At 38.5% G+C, this 24,911-nt stretch overlaps 2 protein-coding genes across 3 annotated transcripts in view; one reads left to right on the top strand and one right to left on the bottom strand.

Annotated features, from left to right (window-relative positions):
• gpr179 (G protein-coupled receptor 179) overlaps positions 1 to 13,486 on the top strand; it is a 27,451-nt gene extending 13,965 nt beyond the window's left edge. The window contains exons 6-11 of one of the 2 annotated variants that reach the window (XM_080881412.1): positions 3,542 to 3,651; positions 5,242 to 5,480; positions 6,310 to 6,448; positions 6,601 to 6,703; positions 7,756 to 7,902; positions 8,283 to 13,486. In XM_080881412.1, coding sequence (XP_080737538.1) covers positions 3,542 to 3,651; positions 5,242 to 5,480; positions 6,310 to 6,448; positions 6,601 to 6,703; positions 7,756 to 7,902; positions 8,283 to 11,828 — 4,284 coding nt within the window. In that variant the 3' untranslated portion in view covers positions 11,829 to 13,486. Of the gene's footprint in view, positions 1 to 3,541; positions 3,652 to 5,241; positions 5,481 to 6,309; positions 6,480 to 6,600; positions 6,704 to 7,755; positions 7,903 to 8,282 lie in introns of those variants that run through there. The other variant, XM_080881413.1, reaches the window with a different exon arrangement.
• Positions 13,487 to 13,606: 120 nt separating this feature from the next.
• Positions 13,607 to 22,943, bottom strand: mrpl45 (mitochondrial ribosomal protein L45). The gene is made up of 8 exons (XM_080881420.1): positions 22,845 to 22,943; positions 21,504 to 21,699; positions 18,760 to 18,877; positions 18,509 to 18,607; positions 17,210 to 17,258; positions 16,974 to 17,123; positions 16,067 to 16,240; positions 13,607 to 14,021 (listed from the first exon to the last, which is right to left on the bottom strand). Exons 1-8 carry the CDS (start codon positions 22,905 to 22,907, stop codon positions 13,923 to 13,925), a joined length of 948 nt encoding a protein of 315 aa, XP_080737546.1. The 5' UTR covers positions 22,908 to 22,943; the 3' UTR covers positions 13,607 to 13,922.
• Between the last annotated feature and the right edge of the window lie 1,968 nt (positions 22,944 to 24,911).

Genomic DNA, 24,911 nt, shown 5'->3' with positions numbered 1-24,911 from the left:
CAGGGTGCTTGCAGTTGCGGGTGCTGGCTCTGGACTGGGTGACCGGCTTCTTTCGGCTGGCTGCTTCCTGGGGTCATGGCAATTCTGTAAAGTCGCAGGGCTAATACAAAGAGACAGACAACTATTCACACTTACATTCATACCTATGGGCAATTTAGATTCACCAGCTATCCTGACCCCACTAACTGCATGTCTTTGGACTGTGGGAGGAAGCGAGCCCACACAAACACAGGAAGAGCATGCAAACTCTTAAAAAAAATAAAAAGGATAAAATAAAAAGAAACTGGATATCAAGATGAGCCTATAGAGAGTTTATAGAGCTCCTCTTGGCAAAGTAAATGTGGGTGCAGACCATATGCAGCTTGTTAAAGCTGTAGGCAGGACAGCTTAAAAAACAAAACAAAATGCTGACTTTAACATTTGAAGAATATTTAAGTGATGATCTTCAAAGCTATCTTTTTTACAGTATAATATATAGGATGCATTCATTTTTAAGATTTATTGAATCTGCTATCCAAAAGTAAGATGTGTAGTGGATTGCAGTGTTTTGCACACACAGTTAAGTGGACCTATTATGTTATATATGCTGTTACAGTGGTAGGTGCTTCTATGAAACAGAGTCATCTTACAAGTAATCCATGCAAACAAAAAGCTCAGGATTCAGGACTCTTGGCTCTGTGTGATGTCAATAAGAAGGGCGAACTCTGCAAATACAGAAGCCCCTCCCACATGTCATTCAAACCTATCGATGATGGGCAAACTAAAATATAGTCAAGTCATCTCACCTTTATTCAGATAGCATCCTGCAGGTATATTTGGTATCCATTTAAGAGCTAAATAATAATAACAATGCCAGTAATAAATGCAAATATCATAAATGTCAATTTACGTGAATAAGTACTTGTAAATGTAAATGTAGATTTAATGTAATAGAGGCAGATGATCTGCAGTTGCAACCCTTAAAGGGAGCAGCTGAAAGAAGAAAAAGAAATGTAAATGCAGAGATACATGTGTCAGTTCATTTTGTGTAGAACTATACAAAATGATGATGCAGATGAAAGCATGGAAGGCAAGAATATACAAACATGAATACAGGATATATTTCAGTTATGAAATTAAAGATCTAAAACCTGCTGTGGTGACGTAAGAGGTGGAAGCAAGACTGGAAATGAGCAAATATTTGGGATCATGTTGTGTGAGGGTTTTTTTTTTTAATTCAAAGGTGACCTGCAGCCCACATAGCTGACTGTAGTTCTGAAAGCCCCAGATGAAAGGTCAGAGTTCGGTCTGTCATCTCACTGGGGTGTCGCTGAAGTAAAGTTGCCATTTCATCTACAAATAAATCCCCTGCATGAAGGAAGGTTGTTGACCATCCCACCAACATACTCAAGCTGGTTTTGAAATCCACCATGACCCGTTAACGTAGCAGGATTTTCTAATGTCAACAAAAAAAAGATCAATATGAGTGTCTCGGTGTAGTAGCACCTGTAGTAGTAGGTACCTTTTGGCTACTTAGTAACTACTTTTTAGAGAACAACAACTGTTGTCCCTCTGCACTCATTAGTTCAGCTTTATAAGAACAGCAGCTTTATTTTTATATTAATGAACTGAACTGGTTTTATTGAGGAGGATTTGAGCTTTATTATTGGATATCACTGGCATCTAGAAGTCATCAGGATATCTGTGTTCTCATTTTTAGCCTCAGCTTTAAAGTCGGTTTTTGAGTATATAGTTAATAAAGACAATGTCAGATCAGAAGAGAGCTTGGTTTAGAGCCCCATGATGCAAATCTGCACTGGCGAACACAGGTTCCCAATAAATAATCACTGGAGTTACTGGATTATTGCATTGATTCATTTATTCTGTCATTGATTGTTTTATTTTGCTCAGCTTACTCACTGCACTATATCTTTGGGTTGACCAATCACATTATTTCTTTCTGCTGTGCAGCTCCATCTATAACAGAGACCCCAATCTGTGTTTGTGTGCTGGCCATTTATACTGATTAAACGGGCCTTCCTGCCATGACTTTTGTTCTATAAGTTGTCACTCTAAACAGTTTATTCTGTATAAGCAGTTTGAACACAGTGATGTATGTTTGCATTTACATTATCACAAGATATAGATTATGCTCTTATCCTGAGTGGCTGACACTGTTTTGCTCATGCTACCATCACAGCAAAGTGATTACAGTCAGGCGTGATGTGCGCTTATACGGACAGCAGAGGCATCAGTAAAAACAGATGTGGTGTGTGTATGTATACACTACCAGTCAAACCTTTGGACACACATTGTCATTGAAGGGTTTTTCTTTATTTTCATGATTATTTACATCATAGAAGACTTCAAAACTATGAATGAACACATATGGAATTATGTAATAAACAGTGTGAAGTTTGAAACAACTCAAAACGTGTTTGAAATTTGATTAGATCAAAATAGCCACCCTTTGCTTTGATTACTGCTTTGCACACTCTTGGCCTTCCATCAATGAGCTTCATGAGGTCGGCACCTGAAATGGTTTCCCAACAGTCTTGAAGGAGTTCCCAGAGATGCTGAGCACTTGCTAGCCCTTTTGCTTTCACTCTGAAGTCCATCTCATCCCAAACTATCTCGAATGGGTTTAGGTCAGGTGACTGTGGAGGCCAGGCCATCTGGGGCAGCACTCCATCACTCTCCGTGTTGGTCAAATGGCCCTTACACAGTCTGGAAGCATGTTTGGGGAACTCAAAGTTTTAGCAATTTTGTGGACTGACTGACCTTCAGTTCTTAAAGTAATCGTGGACTGTTGTTTCGCTTTAATTAGCTGACTGGTTCTTTCCATAATATGAATTCTAACAGTTGTCAAATAGGGCTGTCAGCTGTGTACCAACCTGACTTTTGCACAACACAACTGATGGTCCCAACTCCTTTAAGAAGGCATGAAATTTCACAAATGAACCCTGACAAGGCACACCTGTGAAGTGAAAACCTGTTCAGGTGACGACATCATGAAGCTCACTGAGAGAAGGCCAAGGATTTGCAGCGCTGTCAGCAAAGCAAAGGGTGGCTACTTTCACGAATCTTAAATATAAGAGATATTTAGAGTTATTTATCAATTTTTTCTTTGCTACATAATTCCATATATCTTGCTTCATATGTCCAATGTCTTCAGTTTGTCAATGTGGAAAGTATTAAAAAAATAAAGAAAAAACATTAAATGAGAAGGTGTGTCCAAACTTTTGACTGGTAATGTACATACAGTGGTGTGTTTACCTCCTTCTATTTTTTGATAAGTTTGTCACACTTAAATCTGTTAGATTATCAAACAAAATTGCATATTAGACAAAAATAAGACAAGTAAACACAAAATGCAGTTTCTAAATGAAGGCGTTTATTTTTAAGGGGAAAGAAATCCAAAACCTACATGGTGAAGAAGTGATCGCCCCCTAAACCTAATAACTGGTTGCGCCAACTATCTATACACCAATAGAAACTGTTGGTTGGTTGTGTATAGCTGTAGTTTTTTTTTTACTAAGCATTTCTTTCTTTGTCTCTGCAGGTCTTTATCATGTACTTCAGGCCAAGCACCTTCAGGTGCATCCTGCTCCGCTGGGTGCGAATGCTTGGTTTCTCCATTGTCTACGGCACAGTCACACTTAAGATGTACAGGTAGGTTAGCACTGAGAGTAGTCGATACTAACATTTAATGTAGTTAAAATTAAGTGCTTCTGTTTAATACCTTCTCCTTAAACATCAAAGCACAGTGGTTAATGGCTTTGAATAAATGCTCAATTTCTTGAAAAATACATGAACTTTACTGTAAAATATTTAGTTTATTTTACTGGAAGATATTTTGTATGATCTTTTTCTGAGTGAGCTGGAAGGAAATTAGGCCTATTTATAAATCCACAACTGCATTCAGTTATAATTAAATAACATTTGGGTTCAGTGAGTATCTACAAATATAAATCTCATATCAAATAATATGAAATTGATCATATTTGTCATATATTTAATATGTTTTGATACAGACACTATTTGTGGTCAAAGAGCAACTTGTATACGATGGTTTCCACATAACATAGTATTTTTATTTATTATTTAAAATTGATAAGTTAATTGAGTTTTTGGAGTACTGGGAGGACAATAGATGTCTGTTTTGTTTTGCTTTTTAGCAAACAAAACTATATTATAAAGAGACTATAAAATGATTCATTTCAAAACTAAGTTAAACCACTTGCCTTTAAGACTGTGTAATTTTATGGGGGGAAAAGAGCATGTTCCTCTTGAATTTATATGCGTATATTTATCAGCTAAAGTTTGCTAACTTGTACACCCAGAGTGTACCATAAATGGGAAGACTTTGTTTCTGATTTCTGTCCTTTCAAATAAACATTGAGTGATTTATTGGGGATTTTCTCAAATCCACAAAGGTCTACGTATAAGCTAAATGTATACATACACTCACACTAATATTTGGTTAAACGTCACTTGGCAGGTTTCAAGTTGCACCGTGATCCTGGATCTTTTGATAGCCATCAACAAGTTTCTGGAATAACTTTGGCTGGAGATTTGAACACCCTTCTTGGCAAAATTGATAGAGTTAATTTAAATTGGTTGGTGTTCTGTCACAAACCTCGGTTTTAAGCATAGTCCCTAAATTTTCAATAGGGTTGATGCTTAAAGAGCTTTGGGAAGTTCATGTGTTAGCTTACTTTCTTAATCCATTCCAAAACCAATTGGAACACCCAATTATGTCCAAGTTTTCACCATCTGCCTGTTTATTTAAGATAACATTGAATAATTTGTGATAATCGGTGATTCCTGGGTTGTTTCTAAACTTCCTAACCAATCTCTTCTGTCACCCTTCGGGTCTTCTGCCAGACCTTTGCAAAGTGGTAACACATCTGGATGACTTGTACTTATCTACAGTTGTTTGAACTGATGATCTTGAAATCTGCAGTTGTTTAGAAATAGCTCCCAGAGATCTCCCCAGCTTGTATAAATCTGCAATTATCGTGGAGAGCAAAAATTATTCTGTGGATTTTTGTCTAACTTACATTACTTACTTTGAGCCTAATTCCACTGATATCAAAAGTCTCTCCAGGCAAAGACATCTCTCAAGAAACTTCATATTGAAGTGACATCAAATTCAACACTCAGTCACTGACTTTACTGTTTACTACAAGTTGCACCAGTTTGTCTTTAGTACCCAAATACTCCACATTAAGGGCCAATACTGCTCTTGTTTTGGACCAGAGTACTGAAGGTGTTCCTGTCACGCACAGCCCAGAGAATGCCCTACATGTCCAGCCTCCATTTACTGAGAATTCTGGGAGTGATGCTGATGACAGTCAGCTGGTTCCTGTGTGCATGGACGGTGGGTGTTATGCAGAATCGTGACAGAAACATTCCAGTCTTCATCACAACCAACACACCTGATGGACAGGGCTTCAACATGTGTTACCTTGACCGCTGGGACTACATGATGGCTGTAGGTAAGTAAACTACATGTAAAGAACCTGTTAAGAGTATCAACAGCATCATTAAACATACAGTAGCTGTTACAGTGATTCTATTAAATCTCAAAGTGTACCTATGTCTATATCTATTTACAGTTATGATAAAAAGAAAGTAAAACCTCTTTCACCTCTAAGTCTTTATGCATAAGGACATAATAAAGATAATCTGATTCATTTTAGGTCTAAGAATTCAGTAAATACTACTTTAGATGTGTCATCATCATAATCAGGCTAGAGCCTAACCCAGCTGTCATTGGGCGAGAGGCGGGGTACACCCTGGACAGGTCACCAGTCTATCACAGGGCCAACACATAGTGACAGACAAGCATTCGAACTCACATTCACACCTATGGGCAAGTTTACAACTTTATTATTATAGTTCATTACAAGTCCATTTTTACACTTATTCCTTAAAGCAATAAATTAGACAACAAAGTAGAAGGCAGCGTTGGTACAATAAAATCCAGTGGGGCACACAGGATCACTTTGTCAGCAATTCACTGGGATTATCTTGACAACTTAAGTTCTAGGTAAAAATAAAAAAGTATACATCAGTAAATAGCTGGCCATTAAATTATAAGAAACCAGAATATATCTTAAAAAATAATTTCACTGTTGAATAAGCTTAAATGAGACTTCTTTGAATTGCATTCAAGAAAGGTATTTAAGTTGTCACCAGTATTAAGAGCTTTAGCGCACAACATAAAGCACCACAAAACTACTGTTAGGGTGAAGTAAAACTAGTTTCAACATTTGTACTGTGTATTCTTGAACATCCAAGTGATTATAAAGTCTTCTGCTACAGCTGAGCTTCTGTTCCTGTGCTGGGGGAGTTCACTGTGGACTGCTGTAAGGCCAGTACCCTCAGCTTTCCATGAACCTCGTTACATGGGCATCGCCATCCACAATGAGCTGCTTCTCTCCTCTCTGTTCCACCTGTTCCGGTAAACAGTAACCAAGACCACTAAGGTCAATGTGTCTGAAAAGAAAGGCAGTAAAGCCCATCACATGCTTAACAATATGTCTGTGTACCATACGAAATAGAAAGCCAACACACGTTGACGTGGGATGATTCTATATTTTCTGCTTCCCACAGATTTACCTTTCCATCTCTTCATCCTGATTGGATGCTTCTGCTCTCCTTCACACACACCCATGTCACCATCACTGTGACACTCGCCCTGCTCTTTGTTCCCAAGGTATTCCACATTTTTATGTCCATAGTGCCAGAGTAGACTAATTATACAGTAAGAATTAGTGCAGTCAGCGTTAATCTCATTGAAATGACGTTACACCATAACCTCGTTAACGCAGACCGCCCTGTGCGTGGGGCTGCACTGTGTCAATGCGTTAGCGCGGTTAGCTGGTTAACACGTTAGCGCCATGCAGCCCCGTGCACGGGGTGATCCGCGTTAACTCGCTAACGGAGATTTGCCGCATTAACGTCATTTTAACGAGATTTACGCTGACAGCACTAGTAAGAATAGAAAAAAAGTCATGGAAAATGGATTAGCGCTTTTCTACTGCCCTTGGCAAAAAAAAAAAATTTACTACAAGCCTCATTCACACACATTAATATATTGTCTAACAGTCACATACACACTCACATGGATGCATCAGGGATAACCCTGTGTTCTGTATCTTGACCATGGATATTTCAACATTCAGAGTAGCTGGGACTCAAACCACTTATTTTCTGATTGGATGACATGCTGTAAAAATCTAAATGATATCTCACAGTATTCTCAAACTTGTTAGCTTTATCTTTAACTACTTTAAGCATGTAACTCGACTTTATGTTAAATATAAGACCTCGTTATATAATGCTAACGATAACCGCTAACTCAGCATGGTCTAGTTCTGCTTGAAAGCCAGCCAGTATGCTAATGTATGCTGAATGCTAATATGTATTAAGCTAACATGCTACATTTACTTAGATATCATAAAATGTTGGTGGAACTCACCGCTGTTGCCAAGTGCTTACTCATAGGAGTTCGTCTGATTGTTGGGGTTTCCTCTTTATTATTGTAGCTTCTTTACCTTACAATATAAAACACATAGAGGTGACTGTTGTTATGATATGGTGCTATATAAATGAAGTAGAATTCAACTGAAGTGGAAAGCCTTCCAATCAGTCCTTCTAGTTAAACAATGTTCAAGACTTCTTTCTGTATGTGTAATTATTACTTATGGACTGTGTTGAGTCAAAACCAGTTATCTTACATGTGCTTCTCTCCTATGTGTTCCACAGTTCCTTTATGTATCCAAACCTGGGAGAGAGGAGATTGCAGCAGAGGTGTATGAAGATGAAGTTGACCTGCGGCGCTCTGGCTCCTACCTCAACAGCAGTTTTCACTCTGCATGGAGTGAGCACAGTGTGGACCCTGATGACTTTCGGGTAAACACTGTTGTCCCCACAGAACGATGTTATCACTTTGCAGTAGGGCATAATGCACATAATATGGAAGAAATTCCAAAGGCTACATTTAAAAAAGAAAAAATAATTATCCCTTAATTTTAATTATGTTTATATGTAGATTCAATAAACAAATGGTAAATATGTTATAAATGAAATCATAAAGTAACAGTAAATACAGTTAACTGTAGACTGAACAAATTTCTATGAACTTTCTCCACCCTTCAATCCTTTGCTTTAACCTGAACTGTGTTCTTCATACTTGAAAACTCTTTACCTATCCTGACTCTCCTTGTCTTTTCCTCTTCTCAATCATTTCAACCTCTATCTCATCAATTCCCTCTTTTCTTCATATGCATCAGGATGAACTGAAGAAATTATATGCCCAGTTAGAAGTCCACAAGACGAAGAAGATGGCTGCAAACAACCCTCATCTACCTAAAAAACGAAGCTCTCGATGTGCACTGGGGAGATCCCTTATAAAACGCATAGCTGAAATCCCAGAAACGATGAGCCGCCAGTGCAGCCGTGAGGAGAAAGATGGATCCTTCCGCAGTAGAAGTGGGAATCATTCTGACTCTTTTAGAAGGTCTACAGAGACGGTCAGTATCAGTTACAGAAGTTCAATGAAGTCAGCATCTCTATCACCATCACCATCCATGCGTAAGTCGCAAAGTGATCATCACTATGTCAGGGAACGAGAGTCTTTGCACACCTCCACATTAAGGGCCAATACTGTGAAGAGATCCTCACAGCGATCTGAGACAGACTCCTTGGATATACCACCAGGGGTCTGTAAGTCAGCCAGTGCCCAGAATCTGACGATTGATACCAATCTCTTGCATCCTGATCACAACAGACTTCATAAATCTTGGAGCCTAACCTCAACTACCAGCCATTCTATGGAGAATATACCCAAGGTTAACAGAGCCAACACAGTGAGGTCGAGGCCAAGCCTTTCTATAAGTGACCAGACCAGGAGTGCTCTCAAATCTGAGTCATTTGACAAGGCTGAAATCTGCCCTTGGGAGGTGGAGCCAGAACAGTCAAGTGACAAGAACCAGAAGCATGTCACATATGCAAACTCTGGGGATGATGAGGAAAAAAGGCCACCATCTCCAATTGCACTTATCTGTCCTTGGGACCATTTGCCACCTGTAGAAAAGAAGTCTTCTGTGGACAAAGGCCTACAAGGTGAAACCGAGTCCCCCAAGTCTACCATGTCTACAAGTGCACCTGGTTCTCCAAGACCAAAGATTGTGAAGGATCAGCGTGTTTTCTCTTTCCGCACCACTACAACCGCTAAGTGGCTGACTGTGAAAACATTGATGGGATCAATTGATGCAGCTAGCAGGTCCAGCAAGGATGGAAGCTTAAATAGAGAAGATTCTATTTCGCAAAAAAGTCAGGAAAGTGCTTCAACAACACCAAGGTCAGGAACATCAAGACATCCTAGCATTGAAAAGAGGTCACTCCAGAAAAGAAGCATGACAACAGCAGATGGAAAACCATGTCTTGTTAAGCAGAATGCAGTCAGACTCTCTTCTGGGGATTCCTCTGACAGAAGCCCACGAAGGCTTGTAATTGTAAAATCTTCTATCCATCCATGTGATTCAGAAGATATGCAAAAAGATGGGACATATGAACACGTGCTTTTGTCGAGGCAGAGTAGTAAACGTAGTAGTATAAGTTCTATAAGCAGCTCCAGAACCCCTTCAACTCACAGAAGAGGTAGTTATCGAATTACTCCAACCCGTAATGTTCCTCATACAGATGTATGTTCATGGGATATCGCTAGTGGAGAGGGACCAAAGAAGCAGCAGAGCATCAAAGCAGATGTCTGCCCTTGGGAATCACAGGTATCTGAACGATCTAACGTATGTCCTTGGGAATCTCAAGAGCAAGCGAACATGAGAAGACAAGGAAGTGGTCATGGAGAAGTGGGTCCTTTGGAATCTCAGGATATTCCAGTTGTTTCTCACACTATCCTTTCTAAAGATTTACAGGCACAGCAGCCTTTAAAAGGCATATTAAACATATGTCCCTGGGAGACTTCAGAGTCTCCCCAGCCTTCAGTAATACAAACTAATGAATACGCTAATGTTTGTCCGTGGGATATGCAGGACAAGGTTGAAGGTGTATACGAAAATTTAAATCCTTTAGAAAACAGGGGAACACTGACAGTGCCCCTTCAGCGAGAGGTCATGAAAGCTGCAATCTATCCTGGTGCATCAAGTAATGAGCAACATTACCATGCAATATCACCTGCCTCAAACTGGGGTAAACACATAAACAAAGCAGCAGCAAGTTCTCCATGGGATTTCCCTGATCCCCCGACAATCAAGGAAAATATTTGCCCATGGGAAGGCAGTAACACGGAGCAGACAATTACAGAATCAACTCCACAAATGACAATAAAGGTACATATTTGTCCCTGGGAAAGTGAACAAGACAATCCAGAAGATTTAGAAATAGATACCTCACTTTTGAAAGCTACTTCAGAACATACTGATGGAAAAGACAGCACAAGAGTTAATGTATGCCCCTGGGAAACAGCACTACCTGAAAAAACTGCAGCGACCAAAACAATGTCTCAAGAACTTAAAAAGCCAGCAGAGGTTTGTCCATGGGAAATAGAGGAACCAGAATCAGGAAAGCCAGAGATCCCCAAAATATCAGAGAGCACCGCTCGAGCAAATGTTTGTCCATGGGAAACAGGTGAAGCAGGGACAGTTAAAACTGAAGTATCAAACGCATCTGAAAAACTACAAAGGAAGGGCATTTCCCAGGAAAATGTTTGTCCACTGAAAACAGAAACCCCCAAAGTTCTGAAAAAGCAAGACAGCACAAAAGCAGATGTTTGTCCATGGGAGACTGAAGAATCAAAAGTTCTGAAAATACAAGGTAGCGCTCTGGCAAATGTTTGTCCGTGGGAGACTGAAGACACTATGGCTGCCAAAAAGAACGATAGCATTAAAGAAAATGTTTGTCCGTGGGAGACTGAACAACCAAAAGTTCTTAAAAAACAAGATAGCACTCGGGCAGATGTCTGTCCATGGGAGACAGGAGAACCAAACATTCTCCAAAAACAAGATAGCACTCGGACAGATGTTTGTCCATGGGAGACAGGAGAACCAAACATTCTCCAAAAACAAGATAGCACTCGGACAGATGTTTGTCCATGGGAGACAGAAGAACCAAAGGCTGCCAAAAAGAACGATAGCACTAAAGAAAATGTTAGTTCATGGGAAACAGAAGAACCAAAAATTCTCCAAAAACAAGATAGTGCTCGGACAGATGTTTGTCCATGGGAGACAGAAGAACCAAACATTCTCCAAAAACAAGATAGCACTCGGGCAGATGTCTGTCCATGGGAGACAGGAGAACCAAACATTCTCCAAAAACAAGATAGCACTCGGACAGATGTTTGTCCATGGGAGACAGAAGAACCAAAGGCTGCCAAAAAGAACGATAGCACTAAAGAAAATGTTAGTTCATGGGAAACAGAAGAACCAAAAATTCTCCAAAAACAAGATAGTGCTCTGGCAAATGTTTGTCCGTGGGAAACTGATGAAACCGTCCAAAAGAAAAGTATCACTGGAGCAGGTGAAGACAAAAATGATATTCCCAACAGTGACAAGGATGTCATAGAAAGTCAGAGCTGCCTTAGTGTCGAAGGAACTCCAGCAGACACAAGCCCTGAGCAAACAGATGAGTCTAAGGCAAACTTAGCCCTGGGCAGGCGAGATGCTCTGTGCCCTTGGGAGATGTTAAGGAGCACATCTGGCTCATTCACTGACAATGCGTCAGATATCTTTACATGGGAGCCAGAGAATATTCCAGAGGAAGACGAAGAGGACGATGCCGAGTGTGCTGCTGAAGCTCTTGTATTCCCACCTGACCTATAGCTTTATACTTTTGTAGCTACTGTAGGCTCAGCTATAGAAGAGCTTCCCTGCAGCTGGCAACGGCAAAATTTCTTTCTGATGGATTATTAAACAATAATTAAAGAGTAGACTTGATTAATGAAATTTGACAAACAGTCGGGCCATGCCCACATGTCTAAAATCCTGGAAGGCTAGACTTGGCTGGACACTCCAAGTTGTGCAGACCTGACTGAAAATACATTTTGTAATGTACATACAGAAGATTTATGTACCCCATACATTTAACACAAAAAAGATTTTTACATGATAGAAGGGCATGTAAAGCAGTTAGCTGAAGTCCAATGTCTTTGTTTCTGTCCCCCATATTAAATGCAAATGATTTTGTGCGTCTTTGAGTGACGTCACTCAATTTTGCCATGAGATCAGTATATTGATGGCTGAGCTACAATTATTACAAAAGCTGAAGTTAAGTCAGCACTACTCTCAAACAAAAGTACAACACAGGGTGTCTACAGATACGACACTTTGGAATACTCCTGCCCCATATAAATATACACCAGACAACTCAAAATGTCTTAAAAAATCATTTGTTCAAACTAAAATAAAATACAAACTGTCAAGCAGGAATACAATGGACACAGTTACATTTCAAAAGTATTGATAAAACTATGCATACTTCTTTGTTTGGGTGACTCATTTCCTGACAAAAAACTAGTGATTACTATTAAAGTGGACCGACTATGCTTTCATTTTCGGTCATGCTCACTGCCACAGTGGTAGCTGCTCATATTTGAACACAAAGTTTTTAATGGTGTGTGAAAATTATTCTGTGAGTCAATAGCTTGGTTTCAGACAGTTCTATCTACTGTGCTCATTATTTGATATCATTGGGAGGGGATATCCCTAATGTGGTCACCTCAGGCACCCACCAACTGTTTATACCTTCTGTTGTTGAGGAGCAACTAATCAAAAGGAAGATGGTCTAAAAAGATAGGAAAGAAAGATAAAACAGCTTGTTTCACACAGTGCATGAACTTAATCTGAACTCCGAGTCAAAGAAAAACATATGAAAAACATTGCAATCACCACAGAGCTGTTGTGTAATCACCTTTTGAAAACACTGCAGCTATTTGATAAGGCTGATTACGTTTTTAAGCACAAATGACTTAAGCCAAAAGTGGTTTGCACCACAGTAGTAAATGTTCCTTGGTTGTTTAACAGATCTTGACAATATTTTTTCTTTAAAGACAACATCTTATGATTATCAGATGGTCATCATTCGCTAATCACTTCTTCACATCAAACAATGCTTTTAATTTCAGTGTGTGATATTAGTGAATGCTACTTTAAGTTCTGAATCACTGCTCACAGATTTCAGAGTCAGCTTCCAAGTTAAAAAAAAACAGTAATATGTGGTAAATTCTGGACTTTAAATATCAGCAGTTGTTAGTTAAGATGTAATTAAGCTGCATGTCCATGCCAGCAAATATTGTTTGAAATTCATTGATGGTTATCATCAGACTTTATGCTGCTACAGTGTCATACAGTGATTTTATTGCTTAACTCCAGTTGTTGGCTCCAAGTCTTTTTTTTTTTGTCAGTGGACTGACCTAGTTTTGTAAGCAATGTTTGTGTGTTGTTGTTTTTTTAATGAGTGTACTGTAAATTGTAGACACACACATATATATAGTTGTAACACATCTTGATTTGTGCTTACAGTAATTTGTGAAAAGAAAACCAGGTGAGACACTTTATCTCATATTTCCTGAGTATATCCATCGCAGAAATAAATTACTCAATTTCTGTACATCTGACCATTTTATTTCTTACATGTGCACAATCAATTTAATAAAACAATAAGTTTGAGACAAAACCATCATGAAAAGAAGGTTTTATTGGCTTTCTGTGCAGTAGTATCTAAAATTCACCTGCTGCTTCCAGTGCCTCAACAACCAAAGCCCCTTTTCAATCAGAAACGAGCCTCATAGGGAAGCCTGGTTTCCTGCCGAAGTGGACAAATTATAACCAGCCACAGCCAACTTTTAAACAACATTTGGCCCATGAATAACACAGTCCGCCTGTGGTTCGATGAAAGGTGCAGCGCCCCCTGGTGGCTCATTTATACCACTGTACTGCCTCTGGTTTAGGAACTTCATAGTTCAGGGCATCAAATTCTTCCCCTGGCTTCAGCTCTGGACCAGGAATCATGACCGTCTAGAAGAAGAAAACAAAGTGGAATCTTATTTAAATGTTGGTGAAGTCCAAAAGCCTTCTGCAGAACGTGTGCTGGCATATTTTGTTCCAACAGCAATCAACGTTTAAGATCAGAACAGCAGAAAGGTTTCATAAAAAGAAAAATAAACTTCTCTAGTTTACCTGTAATGTTTTCTCCTGAAAACAATCTTTAGATTCTCTATCACAGTGGGGGGGAAAGGTTTTTTTTGGTTTGAGTTCATGGACAAAATGCAAGGAGGCGTTTCACTGACAGATTGTGACTGACAGAAGGCAGACACATACTAACCTGTATGATCAAAGCTAAAATAATTTATCTGTCACAAATGTCTCAATTAGTGACTAAATACTAGAATCAGAATTCATTAGAATATTAGTATTAGAATAAAAGGTATATACAGTAACTTATTCCAATGTTATCATGAACCTCTAGTAAAGACTGATCAGATTCTGATACATCACTTGAGGCATAGTTCCTTTTATTATACTGACATAGATTTCCTTTGCTTTCTTGCCCTGAAGCCCAAATAAGAGACAGACACTAATTGTTCACAGCTGATCACCACAATCTCTTATCGACAGATGAATTAGAATGAGAAGTTTAGTAAATCATCTTCACATCACATCATGGGTTTTTTGACAGTATGACTAACGCTTTTTTTTGCAGAGCTCTGATGCTGATGGTAAAAACACCTTCCAGGCAACATTACAGCTCCATCTGCCACATATATCTGAGCCACAGCAGGGACTGACTCACATATTTAAGGTGATTACATTCTCAGTTCTCAGCAGTGATGCATTTAATGCAAGCCATCTCCTGTGTCACTCTTGCTTTGCAAAGGTTTCTGTAGACTTAACACAACCTCCTGGTTTGCTTTTTCTTTACTGAATCTCCCTGACACGCTCGTGTGGGAGCAACTTGTAACAGATTCACCTTAATGCAGCAGATCACCAGGTTTAAATTCCAGGTGACAGGAGTGGTAATTATTAACTACCTTTGACTCAAAACACTGTTCTACAGTATATTTCAGTAGAGCTGCAATTGTATTTACTTGCATTATCTTTTCAGACAAATTACATTTTACATACAAAATACGACTGTCTGCCGTGTAAAAAGTGCAGATTTCAACCTGCTATGATGCAGCCTACGACTGCCTAATTTCATCTTGTTGTATGAATGTAGAATTGGGGTGACACAATGAAATCATCTCCCGAAGTATTTAGAACAGATCCAGCTCAAACAGCAGAATAGCATCTCCTCTGATCACATTTGACGAGGCGGCTATCTGACATTAGAGCTTTTTTTTTCCCTGAAGATGTCAAAAAATGTGGATATCCTTTAGATAAAGTTGACTGCCCTTCTTGTTTTCTTTGTTGAGTAAGGCCAGAAGAAGCCACACATACCGTATAAGATGCATTTAAACAGCTTGTTTAACATGACTGCCGATTGTCATTTTTGTCCAGGGTTGTGGATTTTCAGTCACTGAAGAGGCAGCATTTGTAATATTAGCTACGTTTAGTCGGCTGTGAAAGCTAGAAAGATGCTAAAATTGAATGGAAGTGCTCCCTTGGTCTTCATTGGTGCTCTATATTACAGTGTGACACTAATTTTGGATAGATGAAATGTATAGTAGTGTGTGCTTTCAAGGCTCTAGTCTGCCAGGTCCATGAAAACTGAGCTTAAACTGCAGAATACAGCACCCTGAAAAGCGAGACAGTTTCATGATAGAGGTCCAGAATAAAATTTAGTGTAAGGTGAAACTTTTTGTATTTTTATTTTTTATAGAAGAAAGGCTGAAGTCTATTCAAAAAGGACACAGAAATGTATTATATTTATGCAAAGAAAGAAAAAAATATCAAAGCTTGCAATAGCTAACAGATTTTGTCTGCCTTGTTCATGTGCCCATTAAAGTGAAGTATGAACAGGCCAGTTAATAACAGTATTTTAATTAGCATTTGACAGGGAGAGAGCCTTGGACCTCTGCCTTTTTCTTACTAAAAGATAAATGTTTAGAGTAGAGGGTCACCTTAATAATTGGATCCTTGGCAGGGGCCCAAGATGGCACTATTTTTCCATGTAACCGCCACCGGCCGTAGGGGTTGATGAGATGCCTTTCTATGACCAGGTACTCCAATACATCCTTCGGCTGCTCCTCGCTTCCCAGCATTAACCTCCCGAAGCGGTCATAGATGGCCAGAGTCTGCACACAGACACAGACAGAGGTAAATTCAATTAGTCGTCTTAACACTAATTGTAACATGAACGCAAACCTAACCCTGCGTTTGATTTAGATTTTTCATCACTTCCATAAACACAGTTGTTGTGGGACACACAGATTCCAAAGCAACTCTAAAAACTGGCTGCAGGGCTACTGGTTTCACTTTAGCTCACATGAAAATATTAAATTTGTCCCAGAAGGGGCATTTGAAAGCTGCCAGACAGTTAAAAATAAGAGCTGAATTACAGAAGGAGTAACTGACCAACAACATCGAAACCTGCAAAAAAGACATGCAGCCTTAAAATGTGTGTGTTCACAAGTCAAACGGCTTCTGGAATAAAATCAAACCTGCTTTTGCTCGTTTTATGTACTGACAGGGCAAAAAAGGTCGTTTGTATGTCATCTTTCAACAAGCCAATATAAAATGCTTTATGTTACTGTCATGAACCAAACAGCAGAAGGCAATGTGATAACATACGCAGAACAGTTTTTCAAAGAGAGTCCAATAAAATACAAGATTAGAAATAGAAACATGTCAAACAAGGGAGTAGCATCTCAGAAGTGATTCGTGTCCGTCTGACAAAGGGACACGTTCAGTGAGTGAGGAATAAAACTTATAATAAAACACTAAAAAATGTACTTGCTCAAAACTGTTCTGGACAATCTCACACACATGAAAACACCAACACACACAAATACTCATACTATACTGTACCTGCTTGGAGTGCATGCGAACCGTCACCTGCCCATACAGGTTGCCTTTGGAGACCATGTCAGGGCAGCGGGCATGGACCACTCTGGGTGGCTCCAGGGACTCCACAAACCTCCAGCAGATCGTCTTGTATCGGTTACCCCTTGTCATCTCCTGAACACAATGCAGCCGAACAGAAGGTTGAGCACAATAAAACAAAGAACTGAATTATCTCAAGGATCATCAAAGGATAAACTTACAGGATAACACCTCTCAGTCACCAAGGAGTGAAGTTTCTCCTTGTTGAACCTGAAATTCAGACGAAAGATTTTAATCTTCATCTCTAAAACTGAAGCCAGAGAGTTTTCATGACACGTTGCTTTACTGTGCATCAGCCTCTCGTATCTTTGTACATATATCTCATATACAGCTAGTAAAATGTATCACCCCCCAAAAAACATCCTCACTGAGCAAATGTGTACTTCAAAAAAAAAAAAAAGAAAAAATGTTGAAAAAATGATAGTTGTTGGTGACGGGTCGCTTGCTCTGAGTATTTCAGAAACTGCTGATATCCTGGGATTTTCCCCACAGTATCATCTCCAAGGTTTACAGGGAACATCCAGTGAGCAGTCCGGCCATTCTCCTCTGTCCTCTACCAGCAACGAGGCATTTTTGCCTAGAGAACTACTCCTCTCTGAACACACCACATGTGGAACCTCGAATTAGATGGGTTACAGATGGGTGCCGCTCCTGTCAGCCAAGAACAGGAAAACTGACGCTACAGTTCGTATGAGCTCACCAAAATTGAAAAACTTGGTCTGACGAGTCTCAGATTCTGTTGCAGCATCCAGATGGTAGAGTCAGAATTTGCATAAACAACACGAAAGCATGGATCCATGTATTGTTCAGGTTGTTCTTGGTGTAACAGCATATGGGGGGATTTTCTTTGGGACCTTAGTATCAACTGCTCAACGTTTAAACTACCCGAGTATCTTCGCTAACCACAACCATCCATGATTTATGAGCACAGGGTATTCATTTCCTGATGGCTGCTTCCAGCAGGGTAACGCATGTCACGAAACTCTGACTATCTCAAGCTTGTTACTTTAACATAACTGAGTTCACTGCACTCACATAGCTCTCAATCTAATGGAGCTCCTTTGGGATGTAGTGGAACGGGAGATGCATATCATAGATGTGCAATCGACAAATCTGCAGCAACTGTGCGGCGATATGGTCAATGAATCTGTGCCAAAGACTTTAAGTCAGGTCTGAAGGCAAAAGGGGTCCAAGCCAGTACTAAAAAGGTGTACCTAATGAAGTGTCTGATGATGGTCTACAGATTAGGTTTGATTACTGTAAATGTGCATCATAACTATCATGATTCATTGTAATGTACTTTGGCTTACCACGATAACCTGTTTATCACTACAGGTTGTTTCATTATCAGAGCTGAAGGCTGCCTGAGTGCGTCTCGCACCTCTATAAAAATGTGCCACAGTAATAAACACTCCTTGTCAGTTGACTACGTGAGGTGAGACAGGGGTTTATTTTCTTACTGTGTCAGGGCGTGGTGAGCTTCAATAAAGATTTCTTGAGCTTTCTCTGCAAAATCCTTTGTTGTGAACACGGAGTCGTGCTCTTTGATTTTACGAATCCTGAAAGAACAAGAATACAGTTAGTTCACCATAAGATATTCAATGAATTCAATTAAGCAGCTGGATTGAGAAGATAATCGTTCTCAAAAATATCCAGAAAAGAAAAGCATCAGCACAGCGACAACACAAAGACACAAAGAAGAGAATCTCACGCCAGCTGTGAGGCGGCACTTTGTCGTATCTGTTCAGTACGTTGTTTCAGGCCTTCTTTAGACAGAGTGGAAAGACGAGCATCACCCTCCGGGGGTATGTAGGGGTCGAAGATTCCCGCTGGTAAAGAGAGCAGACATGAGTGATCAGCCAGTGTGAAGCCTCCGAGCAGGGAAATGTTTCAAAATAAATCATTCCTGCTGACTGATTTAGCAAGAACAATATATAACCCTACTTAGAGCACTAAAACCCTCTGTTTAGCGTCTGTGTAGCACTGACATCTTATTCAGGACACTTAATATCACCCATTCCTGGATATAAAATACATTTAGTATTAAATAATAAAAATATAAACATACATTTTTCAAATTTTTGTTAAATAACCACAGACAGACATGAAGGGGATTTTCCAGGCCTGGCTTTTTATAGAAGATAACCGCCTTAAAATATTCTGCAGTAGATCAAAAACGTGAGAAAACCATGAATCATCATATGAACATTGCCTGATGCTGCTGAAGTGAAACAGAACACAGTTACAGAGGTTTTGTCAGAGACACAATTTTAAAAAGTTGAAATTTCTTTCGGTATTGAACAACAGAAATGAGGCCGGATGTCATTTTGGATTTAAAAAACAAACAAAAAAATGTCAGACAGCACCTTATACAGCGGTAGACTGGTGCATAATAAGCAACCAAAAAATGCAGAAAACAGAGATTTTTGATGGGAAACTGGTCTTTAAGTACGCTGAGATAGACCTGTGCAGGGAGTGTGATTTTATTTTGGGGAAGCAAAACAGCAAAAGTACGAGAAAATTCATGGCAACGTTTTTCAACGTGAAGCATAGTTTTGATCTTCTTTTGCTGCTGGTTCAGTGAATTTTGGTCGGAGAGCGATAAAACCTGCAGCTTCAGAATCTATGAGCTGTTGGCTTTCAGCCCCGACGACACGTACACGTCTGTGTCGTCGAGCTGCGCTTTGTGTTTACATCTTTTTGTGAAATCAGTTTCCCTGCTCTTTAATCATTTGCTGTTTAAGCTGTTTGGCAGTTGAAACGCTGAGATTCTCGCATTTCTAATAAAATACATTTATCTTTAAAAATCGTCTTGGGATTTAATTAACTTGTAATCTCTGTTTTTTCTTAGCTATGGGCAAATGAAACAATCAGGACCATCTTCACATTTTTACCCAGAACTTTTATCAACTGAAATATGGCAGAAAATTAACCTTTACCACGTCTAGTTATATGCTCTCTATACAAGCAATTGTTGTATGTAAAGACGATGATTATGCTGTAACACCTAATTAGTAAAAGAAATGTAAAGATAAAATATTGAATACTTATCTAAAAACAGTTCTATAACATGAACTCCTGTGTCTGAAGCAGGGAGGAAATGAAATATAGAATGGTCGTGTGAACTGTTAGCTCAGCACGCCAGATTCCTTTTCAACAACATCTGTTACTGATCCTAATTTCATGTTGTATCTACAGATTACATTCAACAGCCAGCTAATGAAAACTTGCTCCCAAAGCTAAAACTATTTAAACATAATGCCCTTGAATTAAGAAAAAGGTTTTTCCGCACTTTACTGTTATGCTGCACAATTTTTCAGTGCATGTTTACACAAAGTGTTATAATAAACTCTATAAAACGCAACAATAAATAGAGTTGATGTCCTCCAACTTATCTCTGTATCGTTTCCCTTTGCTTTAATCCCAGAGGTGTTTAACTTTCCATCAAATGGTTTTAATGCCTGTTTTTATGTTACAATAGTTTCTGCCACTTAGATGTCTTCATTCACTTTTATCAAAAATTATTTACTTTTTTCTTTTACAATTATTATTTTCAGGTAGCTGTCTCTCCCTGAGCCTAATTGGAGGTTTCTTCCTGTTAAAGGGGAGTTTTTCTTTACCACTGTCACCAAGGAGGTCATCTCATTGTTGACGTTTTCTCTGTATTATTGTATGGGTTTAATCTTACAATATAAAGTCACTGTTATTATGATTTGGTGCTATATATTTGGTGCTGTCAGTGCGCCCCAGGGTGGCTGTGGCTACAATGTAGCTGCCATCACCAGTGTGTGAATGTGTGAGTGTATGGGTGGATGACTGGATATGTAAAGCGCTTTGGGGTCCTTAGGGACTAGTAAAGCACTATATAAATACAGGCCATTTACCATATAAATTGAAGTGAACTGAATTGAAATTGAATTGTTATTAATTCTAGGGTTGTTGTTTTTTTGTTTTTTTTTATTCATTCATATATTTTTGATTTGAGTAGTTTTAGCCCATAAGTGATAAGTAAGGAAGAACGTAAGCATATCTCTCAACTGAATCCTTTTAGTTTTACTTCATTATGGCTTTTCTAATATAATTATCTTTGCATTTGGTGCTTTTTGCAGCATGCTATAGCATTTATTATCCTAAATGCTACCATGGATGTTTTATTTGTTCTAAGTGGTTCAATTCTGGTTTACATTTGTGTAACTTCTATCTTCTTTGAAGATACTCAGTCTTTTCAATAGTTTTAAAAATTTCTGAGGTGATGTTCACAGTAGGTTATTTATATGCATGAAAACAACACTGTTGCTTACTTTTGACAATAGATGGTTCCTAGGAGAGGAGTGCTAATATCCAGCATTATTCACTACCGTACTGGTAGATATGAAAAACTTAATGACCACAACGTGCTCTAGCTTCAGAAATAACATCTTATATGCATATCACTGATTTTAAGGGCCATTTTACCAGTGCAGGCGATATTGATTGGCCTCTCAAAGTACTGCTGCCTGAAGACGATGCCTGCTGCCCGGGCTTTGGCCTCTGTGTTTTCCTGCCTCTTCCCCTTCAATCCCACTGCTGGAGGGATAAAGTACCGCTTTTTGGTTCGGACCGGCAGGTAAAGTGGAATGGGATGTTGCACATCCAGAGACGTCTCAGCATTCTAAGAGGATGGAGACAAATATGTGTTTAACCACCACAGTTATCCTCTAAACTCACTGGCCCTGAATTCTACTTTTACAAAACCTAAACACTTTCAGCTTTTGTCTGCACTGTCAAAAAGACACCTTTATCTTTAATACCGAGAGGGCTGTGCCCCTTACCCTGACAGGTATTTCTAATATTTTGCCTCCCTCACAGGTGTACATGCCTGGAATACCATGCGTTTTAGTTTATATTGAACTCAACTGTTGTGAAGTTGTGATCTGTATATCTTAATCTTGTCAAATACTTAACACAGTGAAAACCTCAAGCTACGTAGTATTGTTTCATCCAGCAAGATGAACACAAAGTCTCTCTTTAGTTAAAAAAAAGAGCACCTCTGAGCAAGCAAGCAGTTATATATATATATATATATATATATATATATATATATATATATATATATATATATATATACACACACACACACATCTATATTCTCTCTCTCTCTCTCATATATATATATATATATATATATATATATATATATATATATATATATATATATATATATACACACATATACACATACATACATACACACACACACACACACACACACATCTATATTCTCTCTCTCTCTCTCTCTCTCTCTCTCTATATATATATATATATATATATATATATATATATATATATATATATATATATATATATATATATATATATATATATATATATATATATATATACACACATATACACATACATACATACACACACACACACACATCTATATTCTCTCTCTCTCTCTCTCTCTATATATATATATATATATATATATATATATATATATATATATATATATATATATATATATACACACACATATACACATACATACATACACACACACACACACACACACACACATCTATATTCTCTCTCTCTATATATATATATATATATATATATATATATCACTTAAAGGTAAATAGTCCCTGTGTCTATGTGGATGCTCATACTCTGTCTGTTAGCTAACATTAGCAAGGCTAGCCAGTGCAGGATTATAGGCAGTACTCATATGAAGCAAATCAAACGAATTGCTTCTTCTACATTTCGACTGTATGCCTTTCTACAACACTGTGCTCGTAAACGTTACAGTACCTTTAAACTGCTACAAATCGCTCTATGAAGAGCCCCCAAAGTCCTCCTCGTGGGCATCGCCATCTTGCCAGGATTTTCGTCATAGACTTCCGGTTGTCTCTTTCAAAATAAAACAATAATACTCTGAAACGGCTGAGCAACGTTAGGCACTTAACGCATACATGCATACACAGTGTTATGGAGTACCGGAATACGTGTACCGGTGTTACGTATTTAAAATACAAAATATGAGTAACTGTATTCCGTTAAAGTTACCGTTTAAACGGGTGGTATTCAGAATACAGTTCCTTGTTGAAATAAATACACGGCGGTCTTTTCCTTTTTCATATATGCCTTCGCTATTGTTGGTCATGTCACCCCAGTGGAAACCCAAACAAATCACATTAAGAGGCTCTAGGGCCTGTGTCTCAATCTCGCGGCCCATGTCACCTCTACTCATAATGACGTGAAGAAATATTTTTAAAATGTATTATTCAAAAAATTATTTAATATGAAGGCAGAGTGTTACAGGCATATCCCTAAAGAATGTAGCCGAATGTAGCGGACCTGTTTTTATATACGCGCGGAATAGTTTTCTATACGAGATCGCTGCAAAAAGTGCAGCCTTACCCAATGTCCACCTACTGTTACTCATTTATATTAAGATTTAGTTGGTATGGCAAGTAACCTTCAATAATAGTATTAAATCACACAGCAATCGTACATTCATGTAGTTATAAAAAGCATGATAATATATTAAGTAATCCAAAGTATTCAGAATACGTTACTCTGTATTTTGTAACGTAACGGAATACGTTACAAAATACATTTTGGAGCATGTATTCTGTAATCTGTAGTGGAATACATTTGAAAAGTAACCTTCCCAATACTGTGGATACAAGTATCTTGGTTACATGTGAGAAATTAAAAATCTTATTTTGGATTCAAAAAGCTGGATAAGCTCTTATCTTAATCTTGATAAAGTTGTTTATGAGCACCTGGAGGATTATAATAAAAACTGGGATGTTGTGACATAAAACCGGGGATTTTGTTTGTGCCTGATATGATGAAAACCAAGATAAGATACAACATTTTTGTACTAACTGGTAAACAGGCCTGTAACAGAAGATGAAAGATCTACATAACTACACCTCTGATCATAACACTGTAACTGCTTCAGCAGTTATTCTGGTGCTGCATTCTTTGGAAATCTATAGGTCTTGAATGTTGTTGTTGAAGAAGTTTCTGTCTGTGGGGTTTCTATAGCATTCCATCTGTCCCAAGCTTCTGTTCACATGCACAGGGTTGACTGAACATGTGACCAAACATTTGTCTCTGTCTTTTCAAGTGTGAACTCAACTTTAAGCTGTGACAAAAACTATGCTGACCAACCGGCCCATCATGTTGTTTTTGTGCATTCTTATGAACAACACCCCAAAGTGTTATTCTCTTTGTTATTGTTCCAGTAATGTACTTTAAAGAAAACTTGTAATTATATATGGTAACAACCAGATTACATTTGTTTTTTTAAATGTTTATTGAAGTTATGCATAAAATAAAATGTACATCATTTAGCTTCCTTAGTTTTAAAACTCATATAAGTACAGGGGAGCATAGTAGTCTAGGTGTCTGCCATCACGTCAAGTACTTTTCCTTCACGCAGGTTTGAGAAAAAAGAGAAAAAAATAACAAACAAAAAACAAACAAACATAAGTACAGATTGATGTAGTTTGTAACTATATACATCCAGAGAGAGGGCAGTCGAAAACCAACACACTCAGTAGCAGATGGTGACATAAATAGCATTAGTATATGTTACTTTAATTAAAAACAAACAAACAAACATTTAAACATCTATTCCTTCAATGGTGAATATCAGCAATATCTGGCCATACAGATATTGCCATTCTTCTTCTATAATCACCAGACCCCCCCCCCCCCCCCATCTTTCTTTTATGTACTTCGCTGAGTGATTGCTGATATCATGAAGATTCTTGTATATTTGTGAGATTACACTTTTCTTAATTTCTGACTTATAAGCATTTATAAAGAGTTGGGTAAATGGCCTCACTGCAGTGGTTATTTGGT

The sequence above is a fragment of the Rhamphochromis sp. 'chilingali' genome (assembly GCF_963969265.1).
Source record: "Rhamphochromis sp. 'chilingali' genome assembly, chromosome: 4".
In the NCBI taxonomy this organism is placed as follows: Eukaryota; Metazoa; Chordata; class Actinopteri; order Cichliformes; family Cichlidae; genus Rhamphochromis; species Rhamphochromis sp. 'chilingali'.
This window is presented reverse-complemented; position numbering and strand designations above follow the sequence as displayed.

Excerpts from the sequence above, each read along its gene's own strand:
- mrpl45 (XM_080881420.1), bottom strand. The coding sequence starts at position 22,907 with ATGGCGATGCCCACGAGGAGGACTTTGGGGGCTCTTCATAGAGCGATT. Across the intron at positions 17,259-18,508 it reads GCTCACCACGCCCTGACACA|GTTCAACAAGGAGAAACTTC; the intron begins GTAAGAAAATAA and ends TCTGAATTTCAG. Across the intron at positions 17,124-17,209 it reads TGACTGAGAGGTGTTATCCT|GAGATGACAAGGGGTAACCG; the intron begins GTAAGTTTATCC and ends CATTGTGTTCAG.